The sequence below is a fragment of the Corvus hawaiiensis genome, chromosome 1 (assembly GCF_020740725.1).
Source record: "Corvus hawaiiensis isolate bCorHaw1 chromosome 1, bCorHaw1.pri.cur, whole genome shotgun sequence".
Classification (NCBI taxonomy): Eukaryota; Metazoa; Chordata; class Aves; order Passeriformes; family Corvidae; genus Corvus; species Corvus hawaiiensis.
In genome coordinates, this window is record NC_063213.1 from 16,436,344 (window position 1) to 16,450,862 (window position 14,519).

Below are 14,519 nucleotides of genomic sequence, written 5' to 3' on the forward strand. Positions count from 1 at the left end.
ATTTGTGTGGGCAGGTAACTCGGCAAGTCTGGAGACAGCAATTGATTTCTTGCATTCAGCTGCTCAGCTGTGTTTTCTATTGCCAGTTTGAGACATTTGTTTCTGTAGTGGCCCTACACAATCCCCTATTGCTCCATTCTTTCCACATCAGAGCCTATCTGTGTTGGCCAGCTCCAAATCCTTCCCTACCAGAAAATTGACTCTTTTCATCTCATGTGACTCCAAGACACCTGCTTTTCTGAGATACATGCTACCCTGAGTGAGGCGCAGTTCTCTCACAACTGCAACCCCTGAGGCCACTAGCTGTCACTCTGTACATGAAACCCACATTGCAGCTTGTCTCGGTTTGAGACAAGTTTAGGGGGAAACGCTCTGGAAGGAATATCTCTTCCCCAGAAGACAGGTTTCTCCTCCCACTCCCTCCCCCACCAATACAAAAGGAATTTCTTGGATGAAAGTGAAAAAAGCTATTTATTTAACAAGCAGAGTGCTGGCAAGGCAAAGGAAACAAATGAGTAAAGTTAGATAATAAACTTCCTCACTGCGGAGAAAGCTGGTGGATTCAAAGTTCTTTTCTGTAGCTGGCTCAGCCCCTCCTGAGGTCTGAGGCTGGGATGCAGCATCCCCACAGCCTCCCTGCCGGTCCACAGGGTCCAATGATCTGGTTCTCAGACCACAGCTAGGCTGAACAATTTCAGAAGAAGATGAAGAAATTACCAGAAGATCCCAGTATGCCGGTATGGGAAAATTTCTTGCCTCAGCTAACAGGCTGGCTAAAAGCAGGAAGGTGCTCCCTCAGCTCTGCAGTGGTGAGAACATGGGGGAGTGTGTGTGAGTCCTTGAACACAAACCATGCTGAAGAATTCGCCTGGCTTCTCTTCCCCCTCTCCTGGACCCAGTTTAAAGCTATGGGACCCATTTCTGGGCACAAAGCAGAGGATAGGGAAATACAGTATTATAATAAAATCACCCCAAGACACAGCTGCAGGGCTTGGAGTGTTAGTCATGCATAAGGAGCATAACTTAGATGTCTTTATATGGTTGATTTACTTATATTCAGATTGGCATCTGTCTTCCACTGCACTTTGTCCTTAATCAGGAAGTTTGGCTCACAGGGAATTGGTAGGAGTCCTTGGTTAAAGAGGAAACTATGGCTCTGTTCCAGATTATGCATCTCCTTCAGTCTCTGAACCATACTGGCTTTACTTTCCTGGAACTGCTTGTTTGGGATTACCAGAAACAGTGTTCTGCATGCTCTCTTCCAGCTCTCTTCCAGATTTTGTCATCCAGACTGCAGTCTGTCATAACAAATTGGGGGAGTCCCTGTCTAGGCAATATACAATTGATGTACACTGCAAATGATCAGATTGGGAGATTACTGGCCTCAGAGACTTTCTACAGTACAGCTCTTCAAATTCACTTCATGTTTTTTCTAGGATAAGATTTCTTTTTTCTTTTTTTGGTGACTGATCAACTTTGCATTGAGGGTGTCCCCCTTTGCTAAAACTATCCATGAAAATGATACAAGAACAGGTCAGGTTTTTTCTTCCAGAGTCACATGCTGTTGTCAAAATTGTCAAAATTAACATTGTAGATGAGAAAAAAGCATCCTGTCTGCTCTGTGAGGTGTGTCAGCTATTCTCCTCTCTGCTAGGGATTAGAGTGGTTTGTCTGTAATTGGTTTATTTGATAACCAGAACTGAACAGATGAAATCCCTTTTATACTTGCACTGGGGACGCACAGATGAAGAGCCATGCAAAGACTTTATTGCATTTTCAGAGCGGGAAACCTGAATGGCAGCAAATATCTGCTATTTTGCATCTGATAATTTGGTGAGTAGATGTGGAAGTACCTCACTTAGATATCATTTGCGGAGAAGGTTTAACACTAAATTTAACTTGCACCATAGGATTTAATACTACTAGCACGCCCTGTGGGAAAAGATTAATCTAAAATTCTGATTTCTGCTTGATCAAAGGCACTTATAACTTCTTCAAGGTTATTCTAAAATGCTGATTCCTGATTGATCAAAGGCATTTATAACTTCTTCTGTGTAATACAAACTACACTCCTCACTGTAGATTTACCTAGAATGATTTGGCCTGACCTGAAGAGACTAACTGAAGAGGATCTGTGTTCAAAGCAGTAGACAAGACTGTCATCTCCTAATGAATTTCAGGTGGTATATAAAGTCACAGGTAGTGAGTGACAGCATGCAATATAGCAAACTATATTCTGTGTTTGACTCCAATGCAGAGTTTTTGCTGTTATGTTCACAACGTAAGAAATGCCTTCTTACAAGTATGAAAATTATATACTAAGATTTAAAACCGAATACAATGCTCTGGTTTTTAATCATAATACATTTTAAAGTACACTGGAACTTCTAGAATTAGATCCCTATTGCATAAGTATCATTAAATTTTTCCATCTGTGGGCTCTGCTTTTAAAAGTGTGAGGTAGGTCTCACTGGAAGAAAACATAGGCACATGTTAGGATTAGGAAAATTTAAGCTAGGGGAGTGAGTGAGGGAGAAAAACAATAAAATAAGACAAAGATACACTTTAGGTTTTGCTTTTTAAACTCTTCTACTATTCTTGTTTATTTCAGCTTTCATAAGATGGTTAATAGTGAAAAAATCCAGTTGCTTTACTGTATGCTTTGCAACTGGTACATTTTTAATAGTTTTGAAAACATAAGGAAAAAATCAAGTTTCATTTTTTGAGAAGAAACCTTGAAATTCACAACATCTAAAAGACTTTCAAAAAGATGCGGGTATTTATACACATTGGATAATCAAATTACTTGATAATTGAGTTAATATTAAGAAAAAGAAAAATACATAAAAAACCAATAATGCCAAAATAATCTTATGCTTCTTTACATGTATATTCATCATGTAGAGGTGCAGACAGTAACAAGCCAAACAACTGACTGAAATTAACACAGCTAGCAGAATAAAGACAGAGGAACCTGGTGTGGGTTTTCTGAGTCAATGCAGAAGAGGACATTCAGCATCACCAGAAGTTCTGCAATGACACATTCTGAGATGCTACAAAGGGTCTGAGTAATGTCAAAGTTACACAATTCCTGACCAGGAAGATTCCTATAGCCAGCTCTCATTTTCTGCACTTTCAACCGCAGCATTCTTCTTTTCAACTGTTCCATTTGCATTGCTTGTTTCTTCCAAAACTACCACTAAACTTGACAGGGTTGTGTGAGGATCAAGCAGTTTCACAAGAGGTATGTCCACCTTTCTCTCTTGAAAGACACGGTTCTGAATTGTCATAGCTAACATAGAGTCTATGCCCAAAGATGAAAGTGGTGTATTCATGGTTAGTTCATCTGCGTTCACTCCTGTGAGGTCACTCACCAGTGAGGTGATGTAGTCCTCGGATTTGAGAAAGGCAGTCTCTGGGACTTCAGTTTCCTCAGGGGTTCCAATCTTGTTCCTGAAATCTTCTGACATAAGTGATACAAAGCGACCATTGAGTGAAATAATCTGAGTAAAAACATGATGATACAAAGCTTGAAAGTTCAATTTGACAACAGCTTGCTGTGGGTTGTTTATAAGTAAGGTCTTCCTGAGATACTCATGAATTTCATGCACTTGCAGAATGTCTATGCCCTTGGATCCCAGGATGCTCTGAATGTGGCTTTGATTGAGCAGAATGCCAAGGTTCAAAGCACCCCAGTTAATGGCCTGGCCTGAAAGCCCACAGTTCCTCCGGTAGAGGCAGAAGAGATCCAGGAAAGAGTTTGCAGCTGCATAGTTTGTCTGGGTGGCATTGCCCAGAAAGGAAGTAACAGAGGAGTAGCACACAAAGTAGTCCAGCTCCTGGCCTCTGGTAGCCCAGTGAAGATTTAGGGTCCCTGCGACCTTTGGGCTCAGCACTTTGTGAAAGTCAGCCAGCCTCAGGACTTCAAGGTGGCCATCGTGCAAAGCAACAGCACTTTGGAATACACCTTTGATCGGACTCCCCACAAAGGTGTTGGCAATGGACTGGAAAGCCTTCTCAACATCACCGGTCAAAGTCACGTCACACTGCACAGACACTACTTTGCTCCCTTTGTACTGCTGCTGCAAAGCCCTCATCTCTTCTTGCTTCTCGCTGCTGGGAATTCTCCTGGAGAGTATTGCAATACACCCTCCTCCATTCTCGGCTATGAATTTCACCGTTTCAAAGCCAAGTCCAGTGAGCCCCCCGACTACCACATAAACAGCGTTCTGCTTGAACAGCTGCCTCTGGGGCTCGTACAACGGGATATCTGAAAGCACACTGATGTCCTTCTGCCTTCTCAGGACAGCAAGGGGAACAGAAGTGCAGGTAAAATAGGACATCACAGAGTTTAGCCCTTCCAAGTTCTCCGTCTGCTGAAAAACAGAACCCGAGAGATGTCTAAACTGTTTCATATCCATGGAACTGACCCAGGCATGTACAGTCTTGTGCAATTCCTTTAGAGGTGCTTTCCGGAAGAGGCTGGAAACGACAAGGACATGAAAGCTGATGTTTTCATGATCAATTTCACTGACATTCTGGATACATTCGGACTGTTGATTGCCACACACCATCACCACATCTTTAAGAAAGTACATGTGGGCCAGATCCTCCAAAGACAGTCTGTTCACTGGAGGAAGAAGAACAAGGGCATTGCACAGGTTGATATACTGGAATACGTTAGGAGCGGGCTTTGCAAGGACTGTCCTCCAACCCATTTCTTCTGCTGCTGCAGAAAGAACGTGGCACAAAACCGATGATGGCTCTGTAGTTATAATACCCAAAGTTCTGCCATGTTTCCCCTTGGGTAACCTCTGAGTGAAAATTTCCCATGCAATGATGAAGTATGACACACAAGGAACACTCTGGAGGAAAGGGAATTTCTTTGCATTGAAACAAACTGTTGCTGGAATCTGAACTCTGGATGACGCAGCAGTGGGATAACATGAAACCACATGATCTCCCACTTTCACTTTTCTCACGTCAATGCCTGTTGCAGTGACTGTGCCACTGAAATCAAGAGCTAAAAGTCTGTGTCTGTCTCCCGCTTGTGAGTTCCAATACAGTGTATTACCAAAGTTGCAGCTAGAAACACTAATGGGAAAATAATCTTCTGAGTGGAGACAAATTTTATCCACTTGAATTTCAACACTCTCTTTGTCCAGCTGAGTAGCAGCGCCAGTGGATAATTCCCCAGACAAGTCTTTTGCTGCGTACGCATCAGAAGTGTACAAAGTGAACGTTTGTGATTTCTGGAGAGATCTTACGGGTTGGATGTAATCTGCATCTACAAAAGGTGTGCGTCTGATTTCGGACACATAAATCCTTCCCTGGCTGATGCAAACTTCTGGATAGTCCCCACCTTTGTATTTGACAAGAACATCTGCTAGCACTGAGATGTCCAGGGAGGTGGAAGAGCTGAGGTCAATCAACTGAAATGTGATTTCTGGAACTTCAACAATACAAGTTCTGGTCATGCCATATAATGCAAACCCACAGTTAACGTGGTCCACATATCTCTCCGTTGTTCTGTAGGTGATCACTCTGATGGAACAGCGGGATGTCTTCTCTCTTAGTGCCACCACTACCTGGCGATAGGCTTCACAGCACTTTGCCAACTGATCTACCGCTTCCCTTGGGAAGTCTTCATTTAACTTTTGAATTCCCCACAGGAAGAGGATTTCATCATAAGCCTCAACCTCTGCTCTCATTTTATTCTGTGTCTGGCCTTCCACGAGGCATTCCCAGTCTTCATACATAACATATCTCGAAGCAGGATGCAAGTACTTTTTGAGCTGCTCAGCTATCCCAAATCTGTCTGCAAACACAATGACTCTGGGCTTAAACCCCAGATGTCCAATTGTCTGTGAAAGAGAGACTTCTTTCCACTTGTTTTCAAACAGGAATTCATTGTCTCTGGAAGATGCTTCCTTCACGAAAGTGATGGCAACACGCTTGAGCTCAGCCAAGACAGAGCCGTGTTTGCCCACAAAGCATCCACAGACCTCAAGGCAGTTTCCAGTGGACTTGCTCATTCTCATATATATCATCATTTCTTCCTCCAGTGGGCGGAGCACCACCAGGCTGCCTATCCCTGAGGGAAAGCCTGCTCTGGACTGGAATGTCCTTGAGGTCAAGACAGCGGTCATCTGCAGAAAACAGTCGAGCAGCACTGGGTGCATACAGTAGCTGTACATGTCTCTGACGGTCTCCTCATTCACCTTTATGCTGGTTATAGCTTCCTTTAGCTCCTGGCAATAATGCACATCACTGAGCTGCCTGAATATGGAGCCATACTGAAAGCCAACCTGAGACAGTGCTTCATAAACCTCCTCTCTGCTAATCACTGACCTGCATCTTCGATAGATGGCTGGGAAGGAGATGCTGCTTTCTTCCACCACAGTTTCAGGCTGCTTTGCCACTTGGCCAGCAGCATAAACCGCGCTGGAGGAAGAGAGAACCTCAAAGGTTGTCATGGCTTTTTGCGGACTCAGCTTGATACTCAGCACTTGGGAACTCTGTGTGAGAACACACGGCGCAGAAAAACTGATACTCAGCTGGCAAGTGCTCAGAGGCACTTTAGGCCTTGAGTTGCTCATCACAGAGGCCAGACCAAGCTCCACATAGAAAGCACCAGGGACTAAGGCCACCCCATTGTTCTTGTGCTCATATAAGTATGGCGTTGTGTCCTGGGACACCAGGCAGCCAAACTCCACATTGTCACTGTTTATGCCATAAATCAAAGGATGACTGGCGCTGACACCTCTTTGGTTTGCTTGCTGATGGATATCCAGACAGGCCATGAGTTTTTGGCGATCAAACTGATATCGTGGAATGGCCACCGGAACACTTTGATACCCGTTATAAAAGTGCTGCCAGTTGGGATTATACCCCAGTTCAAACAGATTTCCTACCAGAGTGAAGAGCGTCTGATATTCTACATCCGTTTGCAAAGAGGACATCACCTTTGTGCCTTTTCCTAGAGTTTCCTTTATGCTTCGCTGCAATGCTCGGTGAGGACTTATTTCCACAAACACCACGTTTTCCCTGCCTCTGGCTGCACTTTGGATGGCTTGTGTGAAAGCAACAGGCTCACGTGTATGCTGCGCCCAGAATCTGCCCTGAATAAAGTCGTTTTCAGATGCAGCCACACCAGTCAGTGTTGAAATCACTTCAGTCTCCCCCTTCTGCTTTTCTAAAGGCTCTATTTTTTCTTCCAGCTCCCCGAGGATCATATCCATGCTGGGGCTGTGGTATGCAACTGGAACATTTAAAACATGAAGAAAGATGTTTCTCTGTCTGAAAGCTTCAGCTAAGTCTCTCTGGACAGCTTCCACAGTGCCTACACTCCCAGACAAGGTGCAGGAAACGGGGCTGTTGAAAGCAGCAATGCACACCTTTCCCGAATAGGGATGCAGGCGTTCAGCAATCTCTTCAACAGGGATGTTTCCAACCACCAACATTCTGCCACTGGCAGTCTTTGCCTGCAGCCTGCTCCGGTGATAAATGACTTTGACTGCATCTGCCAGCGAAAGGTACCCAGCAATATGTGCAGCAGCAACTTCCCCCACTGAGTGGCCAACAGCAGCAATGGGCTTAATACCCCAGTGCTTCAGGAGGGAAGCTACAGCAACCTGCAGGGCAAACAGCAAGGGCTGGGAAAGCTCTGGATTCAACAAGTCCTTTGAGCTACGATTTCTCCCTGGCAGGAGGCTGATGGCAGCGTGCTGCTGAAAAAGGTCTTCTATCTCCTTACACTTGTCTCTGAACACTGGCTCTGAGCTCAGCAGTGCCTCACTGAACTCCTGCAGCGTGACACCATTGCCACAGAACACAAACACCAGCTGTGGTTCCACCTTGGACATGGCAGGTTCAGTGCTCGCCGCCAACTTAAGCTCTTGCTGCAAGTGTTGGAGGGAATTTGTGACAAACGCTTTTCGGTACCTGTAGCTGGCATGGCTTCTTCTGCAGGCAGATGTATAGGCCAGGCTTGGGAGAGTTACAGAGCTCCTTGTGCTCAGCTGCTCAGCTGTATCTGCCATTGCCATCTGGAGGGACCTACGGGATGCTGCTGACAGCAGAACTAATTCCAGGGGCTTCTTAAAGGCAGGAAGAGCCTCTGGCTGCTTCACCTGCCTGACTACAACATGAGCATTGGTTCCTCCAAATCCAAAGCAGTTGATGCCAGCTACTCTTCCATACTCACTGGATTCTTCCCAGGGCTCTACAGCTGTGGCCATGGCAAGGTTTAATTTCTCTGCATCGATGCTGCTCATCTCCTTCGAGTAATGCAAGGATGGAACAATCTTTCCATGATGCATCATCAGGAGCACTTTGATCAACCCGGCTGCTCCAGCAGCCGATTCCGTGTGCCCAATATTTCCTTTCACTGAACCGATTTTCAGAATGGAAACTCGGGAAGACCTGTTCTTGCTAATGACACTACCCAGGCTTTCAGCTTCAGTAGGATCTCCAGCAGCAGTTCCGGTGCCATGGGCTTCAATGTACTGCACAACTGAGGGATCAACACGACTTTCATAAATGCTGCGCAGTAACTTCTCTTGCTCTATTTGAGACGGTCTCGTGATCGGAGTCATGGACCTGCCGTTCTGATTGACCGCACTGATGTTTATCACACCCCAGATTTTGCTGTAGTCTTCCTTTGCCTGTTCCATGAAAAGTTAAATTTCTTTAATAAACTCATGCTTTCTCTGTAGAGGAGACAACAAAACACCACAACAAAGCCAAGAATACACAGAATATGATGCTAACTTTTAAATGTGGGATCCTTTTCCTATGCTAGGGGAAGTGTATGAATGCTTAAGAAATGCTTCATTAATCTTAAGCTTGAATTGGAAAAACTTCTCTGGAAAAGAAGTTATTAGAGCTGAAGACACAAAATCCAGGCAAGCAACCAGTCTTATTTCAGGCTGCTTCACAAGCAGCCTTACCTTTTTCAGTGGTTTGAGGAAAACAACACCGCAGCCTTCTCCCCTTCCATAGCCATCTGCCTTCTTGGAGAAGGGTTTGCTTATGCCCTCCGGAGAGATCATTTTTGCTTTACTGAGAGACACAAAGGTGCGGGGATCGATGATGCAGTTCACCCCACCACAGATTGCTGCCTCACAGTCTCCTGGAGTCAAACAGAAACATACTCATGTTGAGATGGCCCAGGTGATAGATAGGAACAGTAGCAATCCTGATTCCATTGTCCAGCATCTCTCCAGTCCCATTACCTGATTTAATGGCTCGCAAGGCGTAGTGCAGAGCAAAAAGAAAAGATGAACACGCAGTGTCAACAGTCAGGGACGGTCCAGTCAGATTAAATGTGAAAGAGACCCTGTTGGCAGCAATGCTCATTGCTGTTCCAGTACCATCATAATGATTTATTTCACTCACTGCTCTGCTGGTTATGATTTCATAGTCTCGATTCATGAGACCTGGAAAACATCAGATTTGTGTCAAGTTAACCCAAGCCAACAACAGGCACGTGCAGCTCGAAACCTGACGGCGTGTTTCGGTTTTCAGCGTTAAGACAAAACCACGTGGCATCCGTGCTCCTATGGTGAAGCTTTGCTCCAACACAAGTCAAAGGCAAAACTCACAGCAATTTCCCCTGGACTCAACTTACACAAACATACCTAACACTTGAAATTCCTACCTGCCCTGGAAACAACAGGCCTTTCCTGATGGCTTAGCTCACTGTGTGATGCAGCTAAGGTCTCTGTAGCCTGCCAAGACCCCTGTATCTCAGTTTGAGACGGCGTGGTTTAGTTCAGCTATGAGAATTATTTCTCAACAAGTTACACATAGCATAGCTTGGATATAAATGTACAAGACATTAGCTTCAGTTCCTCAGATGTACCAAGTTAAAGGTCACAGCACAAACTACATCCAATACTTTGTATTTATCATCAATTTTCACACTGTGAGCCAGTAAGAAATAGAAAAGAAGAAGGGGGCCTCTGAGAGCAGTTGTGTCCTTTTTCTGGGAACACTATGCTTGGAATACCGTGGATCCCCAAGTCCACATGTGGACAATGCAGTACCTGTATTCAGAGAGCAAGGAATAGTGCCCTCAGTGGAAGAAGAGCACTCTCAGACTAAAAGGTAATCTAAAGCATTTCCCCTATAGGCACATCAGCCAAACTACCCCAGAAAACTCCTCCTTAAAGAGACACAGATCACACCAGCAATAATGTGCTGTTCCTCTAGTATTGTCTTTTAAATGTCTTCCAACAGCCCTCGGTATCATCTCCTCAGTAACTTTTCTGGTACTGACAAAAGCAGTTGGACAAGTGCACCCCTGTACCATTCTAATGTCCACAGGAGGATTTCTGCTGCTTTGAAAGGATATTAACCCCCACAACACCTTAACCAACATTATACTGGAAAACAGTATGCTGGGCAAAAAGGGTAGGCCTGTGTAGAAGCCCAGAAGGTAAGGGGCTAATGTGTACATGTCAAACACTGGCTGCCAGATACCCAGGGAGCCAACCAAGGATTGTCAGTAATAACCAAGAATTGTTGAAAGAACAAGAGGAGAAGGGCACCATGGGGAAGTAGGGCAACACTTTTCTGGGATAAACATTCCTTGTTCTGCTCCAGAGACACAACCACAGAATCAAATGGGTTGGAAAAGACCGCTAAGGTCATTGAGTCCACCATATGGTCAAACCCCACCCTGTCAACTGGACCATGGCACTAAATGCCACATCCAGTCTTTCCTCTAACACCTCCAGGGATGCTGACTCCACCACCTCCCTGGGCAGCCGATTCCCATGTCCAGTCACCCTTTCTGTGAAGAATTTCTCCCTAATGTCCAACCTGAACCAATCTGGCACAGCCTGAGGCCGTGTCCTCTCATCCTGTCGCTAGTTGCCTGGGAGGAGAGGTTGATCCCCACATCACTACACCCTCCTTTCAGGCAGTTGTAGAGAGAGATAAAATCACCCCTGAGACTCCTCTTCTCAGGCTAAACACCCCCAGCTCCCTCAGCTGCTCCTCATTGGACTTATGCTCCAGACCCTTCCCAGCTCTGCTGCACTTCTCTGGACTTAACTCCAGCACCTCAATGTCCTTCCTGAATTGAGGGGCCCAAAGGGGACACAGGACTTGAGTTGTGGCCTCACCAGTGCCACATACAGGGGAAGAATCACTGCCCTGCTCCTGTGGTCACACTATTGCTGATATAGGCCAGGATGCCACTGGCTTTCTTGGCCACCTGGGATCACACTGGCTCATGTTCAGCTGCTGTCCACCAGCACCCCCAGGCTCTTTTCTGCTGGGCCACTTTTAGACCACTCTGTCCCCATCAAGAAATGAAAGACAGCATCATCGTGAGAATGAAGCGTTGACCCAAGGTCAATCTGGGCAGGGGAAGGGTCAAGAGCACTCAAGACCCAAGACCTTCAAAGCCTCTGATGCATTTCCAGAAAAGACTGAAAGAAGGGACTGGACATGACAACTAATTTGCATAGAAAGAGAGAAACATGTCTTCAGGGCAGGGAAACCTCTCTATAAAAAAGGTATCCCCATCTAGGCCAGGGGGTGCCCCCAGGACACTGGACATGTCATTGGCCAGACTCATGCTGGAATCAGGAGTGGTTATCTCTTTTTCACTCCTTTTCTCTCTCCCTTTCTTCATCTCTTCCTTTCCCCCTTTTCTACCACCCTACCTCTTTATCCACAACCCGCTGCCATGTGCTGATATAGCAGGTCAGTGACCAACATTCCAATTTCCATGCCAAGTGTGTAATTTATTAATAAAACTTTTCCTGCAGACCTCATCATTTACGAATCCTGGGTGTTCCCTTCCCCTTAAGGGTGAAACGTCACAGCCTGGCTTGGGAGTATCTTTCCCAAGAAGGGCTGGGTTGGGGAGGCAGTTTTAACTCTTTCCTGCTTCACTTCAGTGTCTGAACACAGGAAGAAGAGCACCAAAAAGAGACACAGGAATTCTACCATGAACTCCCAGAGCCTCCTGGTAATTCTTACCAAAAGTAACCAGTAGTGCCATAGCACAGTAGCCTTAGATCTCCAGGCTAGATCCAGCCTAGATCCAGCCTAGATAACATGGAAAGGTTATGAAGGAGTGCTCCAATCTTTGTGAGGTTTTCTTTTCTTTGCTGTGAAAGTTTCATCTTACCAATAAAAACACCTGTTCTGGTGCCACTGACAGATTCTACAGGAACTCCTGCATCCTCCAGGGCTTTGTATGTGCACTCTATCAGTAACTTCTGCTGTGGGTCCATGCGTTCAGCTTCCATATTATTAATCCCAAAGAGGTGGTTGTCAAATGAATTAAATCTGAAATGCACAGACCAGAATATGATATGACATATGTATAGAAGATGCTTTTACTTCTAGACTCACAGTAAGCATTTTTTGCAATGAAAAGCAGAGCAGTAACTGGTGTTTAGGCCACAGGTCCCATTTCCGAAATTCAGAAGAAAATGTGTATAAACCAAAGATGTTTCATGTCCCACCACAAAATAGGTCATTTTATCAATGATTCTGCATTTCAGAGGTAAGAGCCCGCTCCTACCCATTTTTATTCTTATAGTTATTGCACTAGTACCAACTGGATTCCTCAGATCATGAAATGTGCAGAATGAGACTCCCTCTGCTGTAATGTGGTCATGGCCAACGAGTTATAAACAAATATTGTTTTCTACATCATTTTAAGCCAATATGGACCAATGCTTCACAATTTAAAACCAAAAGGTAGAGGATCAGCTCAGGTGTTTTCAAGGGATACCCATGCTTCTCCAACAATATATTCAAAATACTTTCAGTGGGTGTATGTGTGTGTTTGTCTTTAAAAGCACCTTCAAAATTGGCCCATGCTTACAAAAGACCAAGTCCAAGTTCAATCTTGTGTCCCAAGATCAGGTTTGTATGGCCTTCTATCATCTCTTGATTTCAGAGCAGGATTCAATAGCTAGCATGGGACTAAGCAGTAAATTAATTCTGGGTCCTGTGATTCAACCTGGCCAAGTATCAATCTCAGGAGACAATAACATTTCTTCTGTGCATGTCAACTTCTCCTTTGAATGAAGCTCTACAGCCTGAGGATTTAAGGTGAATGTGGAATTCAAATGACACTTATGCTGACCTTAATCTGTAATCTGCTATTCTTCACACTGGTCACAGCCCCTGAACAGCTGTACCCATATCTAAGTACCACACAAACCCGAGGAGCAGCAGGGTAACACACTCACTCATCGAGAAGAGCAGCTCGTGTTGTACATATTTTTCCTGGCTTGTTATCATCTGGATCATACCATTCCTTGGCATTAAATCTCTCGGGGGGGATTTCTACCGTGCAGTTTTTGCCTTCCTCCAGGACTTTCCAGAAATTGTCAATTCCATCTCCTGTTGTACAGAGTTTTTAAAACAGATTAAATTATGCACTCCGCCTCCCCATGCAGGCTCAGAAATGCACAATCAGCTACAAGGACCTCCCACGTGTCAATCTAGGCTGCTCAAGAAGACTTGCCACAGAAAGAAGTGATCAGTCTTTGGTGAGAGGAAAATGAAAAAGCATCACTGATGTCCTCACTGCTTGTCTAAAAGCAAAGGAGCCCCACAAAATCCTTAACCACCTTCTCTCCCCATTTCCCTACCATCTCACTGCATCTACTCTACATACTGTAATAAAGCAAGAAGCTTTCTTGGAGGAAAACCCAACCAGTTTATGGTACAGGCAAAGCTGATGGTAATGTCCAGCCCCTGGTCTGTCCTGTCCCTAGGCATGCAGAGTCCTGTAACAATGCACAATCACCCAGCCAGTGAACACGCAGAAAGTTCAAATCACCCCAGACCCATCCAGCTCCTTTGTATGAGTTTCGTGTGCAGCTCAATGCCCTGCCCACGGCCAGCACTGCAGCTTCTTCTGTCTGTCTGTCTGTCTGTCTGTCAGCAGACAGATTCAAACCAATTCGTTTCCACCACAGCACCGCCTTTCAAAAAGATCCCACAGGCAGCAAAGCAACAGATTCTGCTAGGGGAAAAATATGGTGTTTTCCTCCATTTCAATATTAATAAAAGACTCTGCTTTTCAATGTCCACTCAGAGCCTGCTTTGCTTTTACCCCCGACTCACCTCCGGGAAAGTTGCATCCTATTCCAACAATAGCAACTTCCTCTGCAGTCTCAATCTCCATCTCCTGGGCTGCACAAGACAGGAGTAGTGTCAGTCCAGTCAAACAATTATGCATTTACCTTTACATAAATACTCGGTTAAAAGGTGAACTTCCCACAAACACACAAACTTGTTCAAAACTTGATTAATCTTGAATCATCTACTGTTGGTTCTGATGACAAACGACACTTCCCACAAGTGACCTGAGCTGGACTATATTTTTCCTCTTGTCTCTACTTTTAGAGGAAAATCCCCATTTAGTTCCCCAAACTCTCTCATGCACAGACACTTCCTTACTGTTTAACCTTTGCTAACAAAAGGTGAATCTTTTCAACAAATTAGATGGCAAAGACAAGAATTCCCTTTGGGATCAA

General features: G+C 44.9%; 1 protein-coding gene across 1 annotated transcript; it reads right to left on the bottom strand.

Moving 5' to 3' along the window:
- Nucleotides 1–2,787: 2,787 nt before the first annotated feature.
- On the bottom strand, nt 2,788–14,171 carry LOC125321405 (mycocerosic acid synthase-like). The gene is made up of 6 exons (XM_048294193.1): nt 14,107–14,171; nt 13,224–13,377; nt 12,149–12,309; nt 9,237–9,440; nt 8,952–9,133; nt 2,788–8,666 (listed from the first exon to the last, which is right to left on the bottom strand). The coding sequence occupies exons 1-6, from the start codon at nt 14,165–14,167 to the stop codon at nt 3,108–3,110; spliced, it is 6,321 nt and encodes a 2,106-aa protein (XP_048150150.1). The 5' UTR covers nt 14,168–14,171; the 3' UTR covers nt 2,788–3,107.
- Nucleotides 14,172–14,519: the final 348 nt, after the last annotated feature.

What these genes read in the sequence shown, in the direction of transcription:
- LOC125321405 (XM_048294193.1), bottom strand. Translation starts at nt 14,167, where the DNA reads ATGGAGATTGAGACTGCAGAGGAAGTTGCTATTGTTGGAATAGGATGC. An exon ending in CAGAACAGGTGTTTTTATTG is followed by an intron (nt 9,441 to 12,148) that starts GTAAGATGAAAC and finishes GATGTTTTCCAG; the next exon opens with GTCTCATGAATCGAGACTAT. An exon ending in TCCTCAAACCACTGAAAAAG is followed by an intron (nt 8,667 to 8,951) that starts GTAAGGCTGCTT and finishes TTCATGGAACAG; the next exon opens with GCAAAGGAAGACTACAGCAA.